This window comes from Podarcis erhardii (genome assembly GCF_964252035.2).
Source record: "Podarcis erhardii genome assembly, chromosome: 8".
Classification (NCBI taxonomy): Eukaryota; Metazoa; Chordata; class Lepidosauria; order Squamata; family Lacertidae; genus Podarcis; species Podarcis erhardii.
In genome coordinates this window covers 50,528,235-50,543,324 of record NC_138499.1, presented here as the reverse complement: position 1 = coordinate 50,543,324, position 15,090 = coordinate 50,528,235, and the positions used below count along the sequence as shown (strand labels likewise).

Here is a 15,090-nt window from a genome sequence, read left to right as displayed (position 1 = left end):
TGGGGGGGGGGGGAGTTAGTATTCCCTGAATTTCTTCTAATTTGAAGTAAAATTCTAGTTTAACAGCATATAAAAATGACCATGTGCTATTGATCAGCTAATTAACAACAATAAATAAATGCCTGATTTGTGGTGGTGTTTTTCTTGAGTCTATTAGAATTGGATCAATTCTTACAAAGTGTGGAGCTACTAGAAAGAGAAAATATAAGTAGTAATGTGTTTCTCACTTTCTAAAATTAATTTTTGGACATATTTCATTTTAGGAGAAGCAGACAAAGAGAAAGCCAAGGGCAAAAAAAAGCAGTGGTGGCGGCCTTGGGTTGATCATGCTTCTAGTAGGTTTTTCAATAATTTTTAAAATACATGAATTTAACCCTTATATCCTTGACCAGAATGAAGGCATTCCCAAGACCTGTTTGTTTTATGCATGGTTTTATAATTGTGACCTGATAGTTATATGAATGCAATGGCACACAAGATAAGTAGTTTAAGTGTTGCTAAATGCTATATATTTTAATGGAATTGGTTGAAGTGCAAAGTTAAAATGTCCAAAACGTACATATGGTTTTCTGTCTTTCAACCCAGCTTTAAAATACATTTTGCCCTTCTAGCCATATATGTAGTTTCTATGCATGCATATCTATGCATCCGTGTAACTGTAGTATCTATTTGTGTATCTATGCATATGTGTATCTATCCAGCTATGCAGATTTTGAATGTTGATTTCTGTCAAGTCACAAGTAAACTGTGCCTATAGATATACAGTTAAATATTTCTGTTTACAAAGGGCAGGATGAAAATGTAGAGACCTATCCTTTTTTCAAAGTTGCTGAAAGGAAATTAATTATTACTGAAGACAAATTACTTTGTTTTCAGAGGAAATCATTGCAAATAATGTGTTTTGAGGGTATAGCTGTTCAGAATGGACCTGGATATGGTCTCTGTTAATTCTAATTAGTTTTGATGCTACAGAATAATTGTTGAAATTAACATGGTGAGAATGACTCGGAGACTAGCAGGCTCCCAGGTTATCTTTTGCAGTGGATCAGTTGAGGCAGAAAACAGAGAATAGCACAATTCCACTGTTTTCTGCAATAATCCACTGTGTGAGACAGACCTGTAGCCATGCAACTTTTGTTAAATTATTCCAATTCTAATTCAGTATTGCCTACTCATTTTACTCTCATTATATGTTTTAGGAAATAGATGCACAGTACCTATTGCAATAATGCACGCACGTGTTATGAACAGCACCATACAGCCAAGCCCTGAAAATGATTGCTACTCACTAGCTCTGTCTTTCTAAAACAATAGTTCAGATTCAGGACAGTAGCTTGTGTAGTTGAATGAGCCATGTACCTTTTATAGCTCAATGTTGTAATATAATATTCAAAGTGTCCTGTAGCGTCACATTGACTTCTAAAATGTGTTTTATCTGCATCACTATCTTTTACTTCTGTACCTCAGGGCTTCACTTCTTCCAAGGAAGGCATGGGGCTAGAAACATGCTTTCTCACACAGTTGTCTTCTAAAATAACAGCAAAAATCAGTGTGGTGAGAAGAAAATAATAGTGCTTTCCTCCTCATTGTGCTTCCACCATTCTGATTAATCTATTAAACTGATGTGAAGAATTGTTAACTTTCTTCTGGAGGAAGTGTGGACTGTGGGTGGAGAGGTCTGATCCTCTTGAAAAAATGGCTACTGTTTTCAATTGGTTCATTACTTCACCACCATCCTAATTCATACTTGCAAGGGTGCATTATTGCAGTTTAATCATGCCACATGCCCTTCATATCTCAGCAATTAAATGTTATATAGGGTTCACTAGTGGTAATGCCAGGGCCTGTTGTTTTGAAAACACCCAAGAAAAAGCATCGATCTGCATTGCTTTCCCCCAGTATAAAGTAACTCTGTCCTGGGAGACACTATTCTGTGAGAGATTATATTAAATAATAAATTTGTATGTTGTGAACTGTCCTGAGATCTACGGATGAAGGGCAGTTTACTACTACTAATAATAAGAAGAAGTAGTAGAAGAAGGTATTTTAATGGGGGTTTTTTGCCATTAGTGCTTATACCAGAGCAAATGGAGAGTGTCACTATTAGCTTTAAAGCTTATTTTTTATCATCATTATTTATACTCCACCTTTTCCCCTAATGGGAAGGTTGGTGCCTGAGGTTCAGAACTAGGGCAAGTCATCATCTCAAATAGTGGCAACTAATATGACCTTCCATCCTGTAACTTTCTCCAGTGCAGGTAAGATAGGGGAGAATTCATAACTCTTACTTTACTCCTGCCTCAAGGTAAAGTGCTAATACGAAAATGGCTTCAGTATATAATTGAGATAAAACAGAGGGTCAGGTATGATTGAACAAGAATGTTATATAATGAGGGTAAAATGTATTGCTGAATGTAATTCTATCTATTGCTAGGTAGGTTTATTATTATAACTATACTAAGGGCTTTTAATTTATTTACAGATATTATGTTAATAGCCTTCTCTGGCAAATGTAATGCTGGCTTTTATGTTATCTTGCTTATTATTTTTCTTTTCATGTCCTTTGTTTCTCTTGTTTGATCAAGTTAGGCCTGTTAGCTTATTTGAAGTTTTTAAAAACTGTGCTTCTGTTCAAGGATATAAGGCCCAGTTCATTCACATCACATCTTGAACATATGGAGGCCTCTGAACTGTTTTAAATCCACAGGGAAAAATCAATGTGTAGTTATGATCATTCATCCGTGCTGTTTCTATTTTCTCTGTTTAAACTTGAAGAATATAGTAAAAGAAAAGCAAATGCTATGGGATGCCTGAACACTTCTAACAGCATTATATTTTGATTTTGATTTTCCTCCAGTGATACAATTTTAAATTTAGCTTACTCCCTGGATACCCAATAGAATTAGGATTTCTCAAACTGGCAAAATGGAAACTTTTTTTTCTTTTTAAGAATAATACTGCACATTTTTAGTAATACCTTGCCAACTCTTTTTGCATTCTATCTGTCCAGTTTCTTCTTACAATTTTTTTTTTATATTTTCCCTGTGAAAATGTACACTTTTTCTTTTTTCGTGCCTGCAAACACCAAATGATTTTCCTGCCACAAATTCTCTTTATCTCTTTCTTTCTCTCCACTTCTACCTGTCCTTCATTGAGTCCCACAATCACAGAATGCTTCCATGTATTTTTGTGGTGGCTCGGGATAGAGCTAATGAGGGATCTCCCGGCCTCCTGCAAGAAATAAAAAAAAAACCCAAATATTTTATTTTGCTTAGTGGTCAGAAGTGGAGATTATTATTTGTTTGAGACGGACAGTGAAGAAGAGGAAGATGAAGAAAAAGAAGAAGAGGAAGAAGCTCCAAAAAGATCTGCATTCCAGGTACTGTGTTTTGCGTATGCTGTGCATTCCTACAAAGGTATGATAACATGCTAATTTGAACTTGCTTGCTTATACTGTTGTCACATTTCTGCAATGTAAGAATGATACTGGAAATGGATTTTCATTCACTTGCACCTGTAGCATGTTTTTTTTTAAAAAAAATAAAGCTTCATATCCTGAACTCTATTTTTCTGATGTTGCATTGGAGACAAGTGAATAAAACATCTTTCCACAGGCATTGCTTGATATTGCTTAGAAGCTTGTCTGTTTTGGAAGTCAACAATCTATTTATTGTAATAAAAACTGTGTTTTATATATAGTGATGTTGTCCCAACAAGTAATTTTTTTTTCAGTGTAATAGTCAAATGGGGGTCATGAGGTAATCAAAAGAAATTTATATCGTAGGTAGAGAAAGGTAAGTATTTAGCTGCATCCGGCAACTTGATTCATGCATGCATATCCTGATTCAGAGTGAAGCATCTTGGTGTTCCTTTAGTTCCTCTGGATTAAGACAATAGAAGTGAATCTGATTTAATGTTATATTATTGTGGGTTTCCTTTCTTCAGAGTGCTGCTATAAACATGTACACGTAGAAAAACAATGTCACAATTATTAAGTTCTTTCACAATGATGCAACTACCCGTCAGTAATAATAGACATGAGTTATATATCAGATTTTTCATCTAAACTCACATAGTATATTGAGCTGTCTGAATCCTTCTGCCTTACAATGAGGTATCTACATGCATGGTGTCGCAATCCAAGATTGCAACTTCATTCTTTATGAGGCTTGTACATAAATGAGCAGAAACATTCTTTTCAAAAGCATACCACCTCAAGTAGCTCCCATACTGTGCTGTCATATACAGAAAGTACGGGTTTTACCAAAGTTTTAGGTTGAATCATATTCATTTGTTTATATTCATAAGATCTAGGTGCAAAAATAGATTTCCACATGAACTTCAGAGACTAGATAGTGGCTGGTTTATATGCCATGGTAAGCCAAACTGTAGCTTACCAGGCATATGTGAACATGCTGGCTCCCAGAGAGGAGCTTGCACCCACGATGCTCCTCCCCGTCCTTTTAGCTCGGCACAGAAATGTTTGACTTACTGTGTCATCAAACTCAGAATTGTATTTAAGCTCTCTCCTTTGGGTCTGTAGCCCCCCAAAAAACTTTTAACTTAGCTGTCATGCTACACCAAACTAAAAAGACAGAGAGGTTTGCACTGAGACCTAGTTTGGCCCAGTGTCATTTGTGAACAAGGTCAATGTCTTCTTTGTTCTAGCATAGATGTCAACCTGGTTGTTGCAAATGTGTTGCAAATAAGTTCTGTATTTGGAATCTAAAAATTGTGTCAAGATTTTCTGTTTATGTTGATCTTTCCTGGTGTCTTCTGTTCAGGAATCGTTAATTTTAGTCCTTGCATCAGTGTTTTGTAGCATATACGTTTGTGGTGAAATACATCAATTGATAATCCAAGCAGCAAAATTATTATAAAAATGTTTTTGGTGGCATAAATATTATGTTTTCATAAGAACAGCCGTAGGGGTAGGGATGGGAATCTGTAATTACTACTGTGTCATGTACTAAAAATTAACTTTCACTTAGAATGTGTCTTCTAATAAACATAACTAATTAGTATTTTAACATGTGTAGTTAATAACTGTTATACTAATATTTTATCACTAGTCCACTATTAAGTTGATTATTAACAGTTCACATTCATGAGCCCATGGTAAATTAATGTTTCTAATAGTGTCATGCAATATATTTCTTATAACAATAACAGTTATGTTTTCACTAATTTGTCTTGCTTTGTCCTTCTTTATAGAGAGCTATTGCGAAATTTGCTTCTGCCATTTTAGCCTTGCCAAAGTCTATTATTAAACTGCCCAAAACTATTCTTCAGTATTTAATCAGAGCTGCAAAGGTATTTGATGTTCCATACCATGTAGAATGTGATCTCATCCCATACTATTATGGCATAGGGTATCCCTTTTCTGCATTTTCCCTCTTTATATGAACTTTGTGAGGACTTAATGAGAGTCAAGCATTTGGTATGTATAAGATTTAAAAAACTAAATCATACAAGGAAATATAACTCATTTTAACGGTGATCCCAGAGAGAAAATGCAGACACATCTTGGCATAATCTTGGCATTTCTGCCTAAGCTGTGTTGAGAGGATTCCATGGGTTGCATGCATTTATAGGTAGCGGGTCAAATGCTGATCCTGTTTAAATTGCTGAATTGTAAAAAAAAAAAAGAGAGAGCAGGATTTCCTCCGGCATTGTAATCTTTCTCAGAAAGCTGGTAAAACCTTAAAATATTACAGCTGAGGATGCTTACCCTTCACACTTCCTGTCCATGTGCATCATCATTCTGGTATGAGTAATCCATTAGCCTGTCTTGGGACTTCCTTTAGTAGTATTTGTGATGCTGTGCATAATGTATACAGTATGTCACTTATGTGCAAGAAGCACTAAAAACATTTTGGATTCACTATAACAGTTCAAATCCAATGAGCTTGCTTGTAGGCTTTAGTGCTGAAATACAGAGCAGGAAGAAGTTACTGTACCTTAATGTTTAAATTTAACTGTTGAAAGATAAAAGTAACATTTCTTTTAAACATTTTCATTACTAGTTGCAACTAGTCCTCAAAACTATCTACAGTAACAAATCTCAGAATCAATTGAAGAAATGCTTGGGATTTCTGTAGCAACTGAACTGCACCAGATGCAATGAATATTGATATTCAAAATTATATTTCTCCATATTTGTTTCCACTAGAGTAATGTTTGGCAAAATTTATGAATTTTATTTATTTATTATCAGCTTTTTATTCTGCCCTGACATGAACTCCGTGAATCTCAAACTTTAGCTATTGATTTGGATTCAAAGAATCATGAGCAGCAAAGCAGCCCATTCTGTTCATTGAATGGTGTTTTCCTGCCTGATCTGCTTCAGTACAGCCCCTACCAGTCCCCAAAAGTCAATTATGAAGATCAGGGAACCCACAGGAATGGTGTGGGTGATGCCACAAAGGCTGCAGATAGGGGAAGAAATCGTCTTGCATCTTGAATCTGACTTACATGAGCAGGTTATCCTGATTGCAAAAGACATCTCTGGATCCGGGCATTAATATATTTTAGTACAGCAATAACAGCTGTATTATGCATTACTTATTACCATAAACCAAGTTAGTGCCTCAAACAGAAAGGAGACAGGCACTCTCCCCACCATCTGTTAGTAACCTCCCATATTCACTGCTAAAAAGCAGGTGGCTTAATGTTTTACAGATAATATCTTAATAAAGTACCAAGGTGATTTCTGTACATCAGAACCGTGAGAAACGAATGAAATAAAAGCATTTCCAATAATGGCCCATTCCAGCTTCCCTGAGACAGTTTGTGCATGCTTGTGTTGGTAGTGGTAATGCTTTGAATCTGTTTCTCTCTCCCCTGCCCTTTGCATGTGTATGTTTGCTTGTTCCTTGGCTGTAGCTATTCTTTAATTAATGAAATGCATCAATGATGCAGTGCCAGCAAAACATGGTTTTCATTTTGTGATGAAAATCATACAGACAAAATCACAACATCTTTTGTCTCAAACTGCTATCATACAGTACATTTTTTGTTCTTTTCAGCCATATCTTTGGGTGTTGGGGGAAAATCCACAATATTTGACGGTATAGCATTATGAATTCTCATGTGTTCCTACTTTAAAAGATGCCATCAACCAATTTGCTAAGAGAGAGTGAAACATTTTACAAACAATGGATAAAGTCTAATGTTCTTATTATATTGGAATACTGATTATTATTTGAGGCTAGTTGCAGGAAATGGTTCATATGTAAATTATATTTGCATTTCCAGAGTTCAGAACATAGCTTTTATGGATTCATATGAAACTCACATGAATCCATCGTTCTGTTCAAATGTTTTAGTTTGTTTAGCAAACAAAAATAGCACAAAAATTCTCAAACTTTCATTGAAATGTTTGGATAGCAATTAAGAATGTTTGCTTAAACTCACAAACCTACATTTTTTCATCAAATATATATTGCATTCCTATTTACTTACTGAGGAGCTTGGAATAAATTGGTTTTTCCCTCCAGTTCGTTTATCAGGCCTGGATTACTGATCCTAAAACTGCCCTCCGACAGAGGCGCAAAGAGAAAAAAAAGTTTGGGAAAGAAAGGAGACAAAGGCGGAAAGGATCTGGGGAAGGTATGTATGCATCTGTAATTTTGTCAGTTATTTCTTGTAAACACAAATCTTTCCTCTGTTTATTGGGTGAAGGGACCACAGCTCAGTGATTCAGCTACATGCCTTGCATGGGGAAGGTCCCAGGTTAATTCCATAACATCTGCAGTCACAAAAGAACCAGATAGTGGGTAATGGAAAAGACCTCTATCTGAGTAGCCATATTAACACAACAATTACCCTTTCACATGTGGCAGGAGAAAGGAGATAGAGATTTATTTTTACCTAGTTCCTCCTTGCTGGCTTACTACTATAGGCAGATATAATAGGCAAAACATTGGTCCAGTTCAGACGCAATCATTTCAGTTCATCAAACCATGCTTTCTTGGACCAGGAACAAGCTTGCGTACTCTCTCTTCCCTTAACTCAGTACCTCCTAATTTGTTGAACCATAGTTTCACCTGAAGTCCAAACGAAAAATCTTGTTCAAGTTACTGCTACAAACCAGGACATCAAAGTGGAGATGTTAGGGATGAGATGCACCTCACATAACCCTTCAGTGCGAGCTCTGCATGAGGGTTCCCATTTCCAGAAAAGGGCTTCTGCCCCTGCACCAATGGGGTCTTAAAGGTGCTTGATGACCATTTCTAAAGACCACAGAGACTGTTGCTAACACCAGCCTCTTAGGTAGCCCCGGTCAAATACTCCCACAACAGCTACTATGGGCAATCTGCCCTCTGAACTCCGAAACTGCTCTGGTTGCACTTCTGGCTGCTTGGACAGTTTAGTCAACTTTAAAAACTTGCTTGTGTAACTTTCTTCTGGTAAGACCTTTACACAGGGCAGCCTCTCCTACTAACTCAATCACCAGGCAAGTATGAATAAGGCTGGTTAGCACAGACATATAAAGGCTATAAAATGAGAATTCCCTGGATGTCAATATCCAGATTTGGAGCAAGTACTCTTTTGTGAGAGAGCCCCAGCAGAGATTTAAAATCACAAAATATTCAGCAAGGTAAAGCATGGAAATATAGGCTGTTAAACCTTTAAAATATGCCCTTCTAGGTGCCTTCCAAACTTCCCATTTTCCCTTAGCATAGAAAAAGACCACACATTTGGTAAGCAAAAAATTGTTTACTTACAAACTCTCCAAAGGTCACATTCATATGCTTTTTCCATACAACAATCAGAAAACACAGGCAGTGAAACTTGACTTAGTTACAGGGGTGAAAGTTCCTAAATTATTGATATAGGAACACAAGAAAGGCATGTTAGAAACATGTGGCTCAGCTGCAGCAACTAGCTCAGCCAGTTTAGCCTTTTTACATGCTGAGCTTCTTAGGTAATCTGAGGTACAATAATGGGCTAGATTAACTTTCTTCCAAAGTAAGGGGGAGTGACATAGCTAAGCCTAGCAGGGAAGCTTACTCTATGGCATCAACCCCTTCATGAATTAATTAATCTTAAGCATATTGGTTATATGAGTTTGGTTATCACACAAATAACAAAGTATTAATATTCAGACCTCAGCTTTCCACTCATTTTCCCCCAGTCTTTTCCTCATACTTCCTTCACCCATTATCTCTTCAACTTCACAACCGACCATTTTCAACTCTCTTCCTGACAGTTAATTCCCCAATGACAAGAATCTCCACACAGAGTCTGCTGTCCCACACAAATCACGATGAATTAACCTGACCCAGGTCCCACCTAATAAATTCTGGAAGTTACAATCTCTCTCCTTCACAGTCACCAAACAGCTACTGCTAAATGTGCTTGTAGCATAGTAACAGGACAAGGCTTCAGGCCTTGACAATTACAAAGAAATCACAGAATATTTTTTCCCCTTCAAACACAATTACTGTTGCAGGGAAAGATACAGTGGAGGGTGACAGGAAAATGCAGCTCACTATATATTTCCATCATTTTTGGTTGAATAATTCAGATCTGTGAAAAACTTTTGCTCATTTCTTTAATATTGATTTGTCAGTTGGTATAGATGTGGAGTGTGAAGAAAGAGAGGAACCTGTCAAAAAGAAGTCCTCAGACGGACCCGGTAAGCAAAGATGCAAGAAAGGTATTCTTTTATTTTCTGATTAGACAGTACAACAGTGTGTTAAATCAAGGCAAGCCAACAAATCCTATGTCTGGTGTGCTGTATAATTTCTTTACAATTATATATCAACATTCACCACTCTCCTAGCACAAGTGATACTATTAAAGCCGGAAAGATTCAGAGGTCAGCAAACAATTACACTGACTGGTGATGAAACAGAATAATTCTGGTTCAAATGACTGGCTAATAATTTGGCTCCTTAAACTAGAAATGCCAAAAAAGTGCTATCTTGTATAAGTCTACTCAAAAGAAAGTTATAGGAAGGTCAACGGAGCTTACTTTCAGGTAACTGAATAGAGGTAGCAGTCAGAGAGTAACAATGATTCCTTAGGGGCTAGATTTTCTTCATTCAAAAATATTTGTTACTGTGGTGGTTGCTTATGTACTAAATCTCTCTTTTTTTTCTTGTTTCCTGCTCCCAGATAACATTATCAAAAGAATATATAATATTTTGAAGTTTACCTGGGTTCTGTTTCTGGCAACAATTGACAGTTTTACAGCTTGGCTCAATTCGATTTCAAGAGAGCACATTGATATTTCCACTGTGCTAAGAATCGAGAGGTGCATGCTTACTAGAGAAATCAAAAAGGTAATAGGACATGCTCATATCATGTAGTTGATGCCATTAGGAAGGCTTGGAATTCAGGCCCACCTTGGCCAAACCATTGTTTCTAGATACTTGTCAGGAGTCGGAGTCAGGTGTAGATCAGCAATTAAAAAACCACTGGTGTCAGTGAAGTTAACTCTTTATTCAAGAAACCAAAACAGCACAGGACTAGCAATCCCAGCCACTCTTCCCAGTAGGTCTTGCCCCAATGAGGCAGTTGTGAGGACTGAAGGTTCCCACCTCCCCACAGCTGCCTAAGTGTTCTCCAAGGTGTGTTTTTTCAAGCAATCAGATACTGCATCTGCACACAACCCATCTCTACTCTGCTCATAACATTTCTCTGTGTGTTCTGGGAGAGTGGGGGAGGGAGAGGGGAGCTGGTAGCAGCAGGAGAGGGAGGCTCCCTGGATTCTTCAGCAGCCTGCCTCATCTGTCTCCTGGCCCCGCTCCTCTCCAGCCTCTAAATCAGGACTGCTCCCTGCCATAGCCTCGTCCTGCTCACCTAAACTCTGTTGCCTCTTCAGCTTCTGACACCTCCTCCCCCCAGTCTGCTCCCTCTTCTCCCTCTGACCGCATCATCATCATCCCACCACCTGGCTCAGTCTCCTTTCCCTGGGGGGTTCCCCAGCTGGTGCCTCCCACCATTCCTATGCATCCAGCTAGTCCTTGACAATATTTGTAGGAGCAGGTTTAGAATTTAGCAACCGTGGTTTTTCCTTATTTTTAAATGTTCTGGACGCATGATGAATATTAACAAAGATCTACTAATTTTAGCTTATTGCTATAATTGAGGATGGAAGAAACCTAATGAATAGCCTGGCAAGGGAGAAAGAATGAAACACTTCTATGGTATAGTTCTGAGACTCCTCAATTTTTGATATGCCTCACAATTCTCACTAGTTTGCACCAGATAATCACCAGATCTCAAAGATTGTTGGCAGACCCTACTTAGACTTCTAAATTCTATCCCTTCCTTTTTAGGGGAATGTTCCAACTCGAGAGAGCATCCATATGTATTATCAGAACCATATAATGAAACTTTCTAGGGAATCAGGATTGGATGAAATTTATGAACCTGGACAGGCTGAGAGGACAGAAAGTCTAGAATCGGCAGTATCTCGTGACAGCGAATCCAGGTATTTTGTTTAAAATAAGCAGTAATTCAACCAATGCATATAGGATGATATCCAACATTATTCAGATGGAGGGCCAATGGATTTCCTATTCTTCTGTGCCTCCCACCCCATTCCCAAGTCTGCGCCAGACAGTCCGACCAGATTTTGGAAGAGCACAGAGATGGCATGGTGGGTAGAGAGGAGAGAAAGAAGAAGTCCTGTTTTTCTAAAAGAAGTCTGACCTAGTGGGAGGCCACAAGTAACGTATCTTCTATGGGTGATAATATGTGACAAGGGTAGTATAAGCAGCACCTCTGTTTGAGCTATTTGTTTTCCTCATGTTTAAGATTTATGAAAGCAGAAAAACTGTTGCACATCATCCACATTTTTTTAAGAGTAGACCCATTGAAATTAAGGGACCTAACTTTGTCATGTTTATTAATTTCACTGGGTCTGCTCTGAGTAAAACATAGTTGACTGCCACTCCAGGGGTTTTCCAGATATCATACATATAGTAAGAAGCTGCACATTGGTTTACATATTTTGAAAATAAGAAAACTTTTTAAGTAAAAGTAAAAAGGCTTGCATTTTGTTTAATGAATAAAATTAACATTTGTGTACTAACCTATACAGTCTGGATTTCTCTGAAAGCGGATTGATTGATTAATAAATAACAGATCTTGTAGATCTTGTGGGAAGAAGTTTGCCTCCTAGTTATAATAACAAAAGAGTGCCAAAACAGCCATCTTTACCAAACGGAAACTGTCTAGTCTGTCAGACAAAAGGCAGACCTTTCCTAAAGTTACAACACCCAATACCCATTGTGTCCAAGAAGCATTTGAGAGTCTGACAGTGCAGTCCTAAGCAGGTTTACTCACAAGCACATTTCTCTTGAGTTAGTGATTGGCTTATGCGTATGGATTTTTTCTAATTCCCATCTCACACGTTGAATCTTGACAAGAAGCATGTTCTGCTAAAGATAAGAACAATCCTCATATGTGCTGGAACATAAAATATGCATATATACTCCAGGTTTCCTGAAGTGGCCATTACATTTCCAGTTATATACAACAATGCATATAACTGCATAAAAATATTTATACAATTACGTTGCAGAAATGCTGAACTACATTGGGCTATTATACATATTATACATATAATATACATATTTATTCCAATTTTCATATAATTAGCCGAGCTTCTTTAAAAATAATAGTACACAAGCCAGTTAGACGCAAGAAATTCCAGCAAAGTTTCGTAGGGTTGTGACCCTAAAATTCTGGGTATAAATCTGTTTCAAACTCAGTTGTTCCTCTGAGATACTCCCTAGCAAATGAATTTAGGATTGCAACCTGAGCCACTCTATGTGATTTTGCAGGCTGTAAGCTGTAACTGTGTGACAAAATGGCTGAAAGCCCTATGCCTTCACACCATGGTTTCCCATTTAACTACTATTGATTCTGTGTGACTATCAAAAACTTTGTTTTGAATAAAAACCAGTGCATACTGGTATCTCAGAATCTCCACTCAAAACCTTGTCTATGTGTCTCTGTATACTGCATGGCTAGCCTGCATGGTTACTATTGGACCACTTCAAGATGCTGTTGGTATATAACACTGTTTTTGTAACTGTTTGCACTGCTAGCTGCTGCACTGAAGCAACCACACTGTTGTTGTCAAGGCAGTCAACCCTTGATGATTTAGATGGACCAGACCCTATTCCTAAAACAAGTGAGCGTGCGCGTCCTAGGCTTCGTAAAATGTACAGCATGGATATGTCCTCCTCATCTGCTGACAGTGGCAGTATGGTGTCAAGGTGCTTAACCCATGCATGCTTTGTTCATTCATTTACCCTGACCATTGTAAATTTTGGCACTGTGGATTTTGCCAGCGCAGGTGTGTTTTGTGTGTGTTTTGTATATGTAGGTGTGCATGAGTACTTAATAGAAGCATATTTGTCTTGTTTAGGCTCATACCAATATTTCTAATGGGGGGGGGCTTTCTGTCTTTTTAATAGCCCCCATTTGATCCTTATACTTTTGGTCTCAAGTTTCTAAATTAGATACCTATTTATTGATCCGTTCATTTTAGCTGAGAGCTTAGAATACTGCCTTCAGCTCCTGGTTCAGATAGAATCCTGGTTAGCTTTAGCCACAGCAGCTAATATCATTGCTGGCCAAAAAATACCACACACACAAAAATCCAAAACCATAGGTAAGGCAGAAAGAGGCAATTAATTCTTAAGAGGAGAAAAGATGGGGAGGATATGACACATAACGCCATGGCCTGTTCCCAGTCTTTTAACTGTGGTTGAGTTTGTCTTCACTGGCTTAACATTGAAATTTAGCACAGAGCATACCTTGAACACATCAGTGTTTCATTTGTGAAATAAGAAATTGACAAAATAATATTGTTCCCCCTGTTCTTGACAGTGAGGCTACCCAAATCACCATGCTGTATTCTCGTCAGGGGACAGCAGAAACTATTGAAGAAGTTGAAGGGGAGGAGCACGAAGAAGGAGGAGAAGAAGAAGAAGAAGAAGAGGGGGTAGATGCTGCATCAAGGCAGGAGCATGACATGGAAGTTTATTGCATAGATTCTGAAGGAGCTGCATATACTTCTGATACAGATATACCATCCTATTCTGGTTTGGATGGCATTGCTGAACCCCCTCCTTCCTACAGCAAAGCTGTGAGCTTGGAGCTTTTCCCCTTAGATAGTTCCCAAGATGGTTCCTCTGTCAAAAACCATATGATGGTGAGCCCAGATGAAAATCAGTCTGACAAACCAGAAGATTCTATACTTCCTCCTTTGACACATGAGCTTACTGCAAGTGAACTACTTCTAAACAAGTAAGAATCATAAAATAATTTCCTCACAGGCATGTAAAATAATATGAATTCATTATGTTACAAAAAAATTATATTGTAATGATGCTCAAGTTATTTAAGTGAATTGTAGTAAATTCACTGATCACCAGATCATTCTGATTACATTAGTTTTGTGCTGCTTCATGTGATGAATTCAGTTTATGGCACTTGTACCCTGGCCTTCCTTTCAGGAGATTACAGTAGCAGGGATGTGGTATTCAGTAGTCTCTCACTTGGGCACTGGCCATGGCTAGACCTGCTTACCTTCAAAAATAGAACTATGTCATGTGCTTTCAGATGAAGAAACTTTTGATAACATTTCCTTTACTTTTCACGAATGTAAGACAGAATTAGACTGATTTGCAACGGGGTGCAATGATTTTGCATACCATGAACATTGATCAATAACTTCGTTAGAATTATTTACTGGGGGGGTGGTCATTTGCACATCGCAAAATTGTTAAATGAAAGGCACAGTGACGGCCACACATGTGTTTCACCATATGTGCTTATGGTGTATACCTGATGGGAAATTGCGGCTAATTATGACATTCTATGACAAGTACGCACCCCAAGAAACACAGTCAAAATAATATCTGAAGAAGTGTGCATGCACACGAAAGCTTATACCCAGAACAAACTTAGTTGGTCTCTAACGTGCTACTGGACAATTTTTTATTTATTTCAACTGCGTCAGACCAACACGGTTACCTACCTGACCCAAGAAACAGATTGCATTTTAAAGAAAAAAAACTGATTTGAAACTCTTTATATGCAAATATTCTAACTTTGGAA

The 15,090-nt window shown here is 37.8% G+C and overlaps 1 protein-coding gene and 1 long non-coding RNA gene across 9 annotated transcripts in view; one reads left to right on the top strand and one right to left on the bottom strand.

The window, feature by feature from the left end:
• The window catches only part of PIEZO2 (piezo type mechanosensitive ion channel component 2), a 195,823-nt gene that overhangs the window by 164,384 nt on the left and 16,349 nt on the right, over positions 1-15,090 (top strand). For 2 of the 7 annotated variants that reach the window (XM_081873517.1, XM_081873518.1), the window contains 9 exons: positions 264-335; positions 3,276-3,379; positions 5,215-5,313; positions 7,500-7,611; positions 9,578-9,664; positions 10,126-10,292; positions 11,292-11,446; positions 13,071-13,241; positions 13,858-14,277. In XM_081873517.1, coding sequence (XP_081729643.1) covers positions 264-335; positions 3,276-3,379; positions 5,215-5,313; positions 7,500-7,611; positions 9,578-9,664; positions 10,126-10,292; positions 11,292-11,446; positions 13,071-13,241; positions 13,858-14,277 — 1,387 coding nt within the window. The remainder of the gene's footprint in view (positions 1-263; positions 336-3,275; positions 3,380-5,214; positions 5,314-7,499; positions 7,612-9,577; positions 9,665-10,125; positions 10,293-11,291; positions 11,447-13,070; positions 13,242-13,857; positions 14,278-15,090) is intronic. The other 5 variants (XM_081873520.1, XM_081873519.1, XM_081873521.1 and 2 more) reach the window with 3 other exon arrangements.
• Positions 3,430-9,374, bottom strand: LOC309348406. Of its 2 annotated transcripts, none has more exons than XR_014159385.1 (5): positions 9,113-9,374; positions 7,465-7,750; positions 5,732-5,928; positions 4,073-4,168; positions 3,430-3,952 (listed from the first exon to the last, which is right to left on the bottom strand). It is a non-coding gene; the product is annotated as an uncharacterized lncRNA (long non-coding RNA). The 2 variants fall into 2 exon arrangements; XR_014159386.1 differs by having other exon boundaries at positions 3,430-3,949.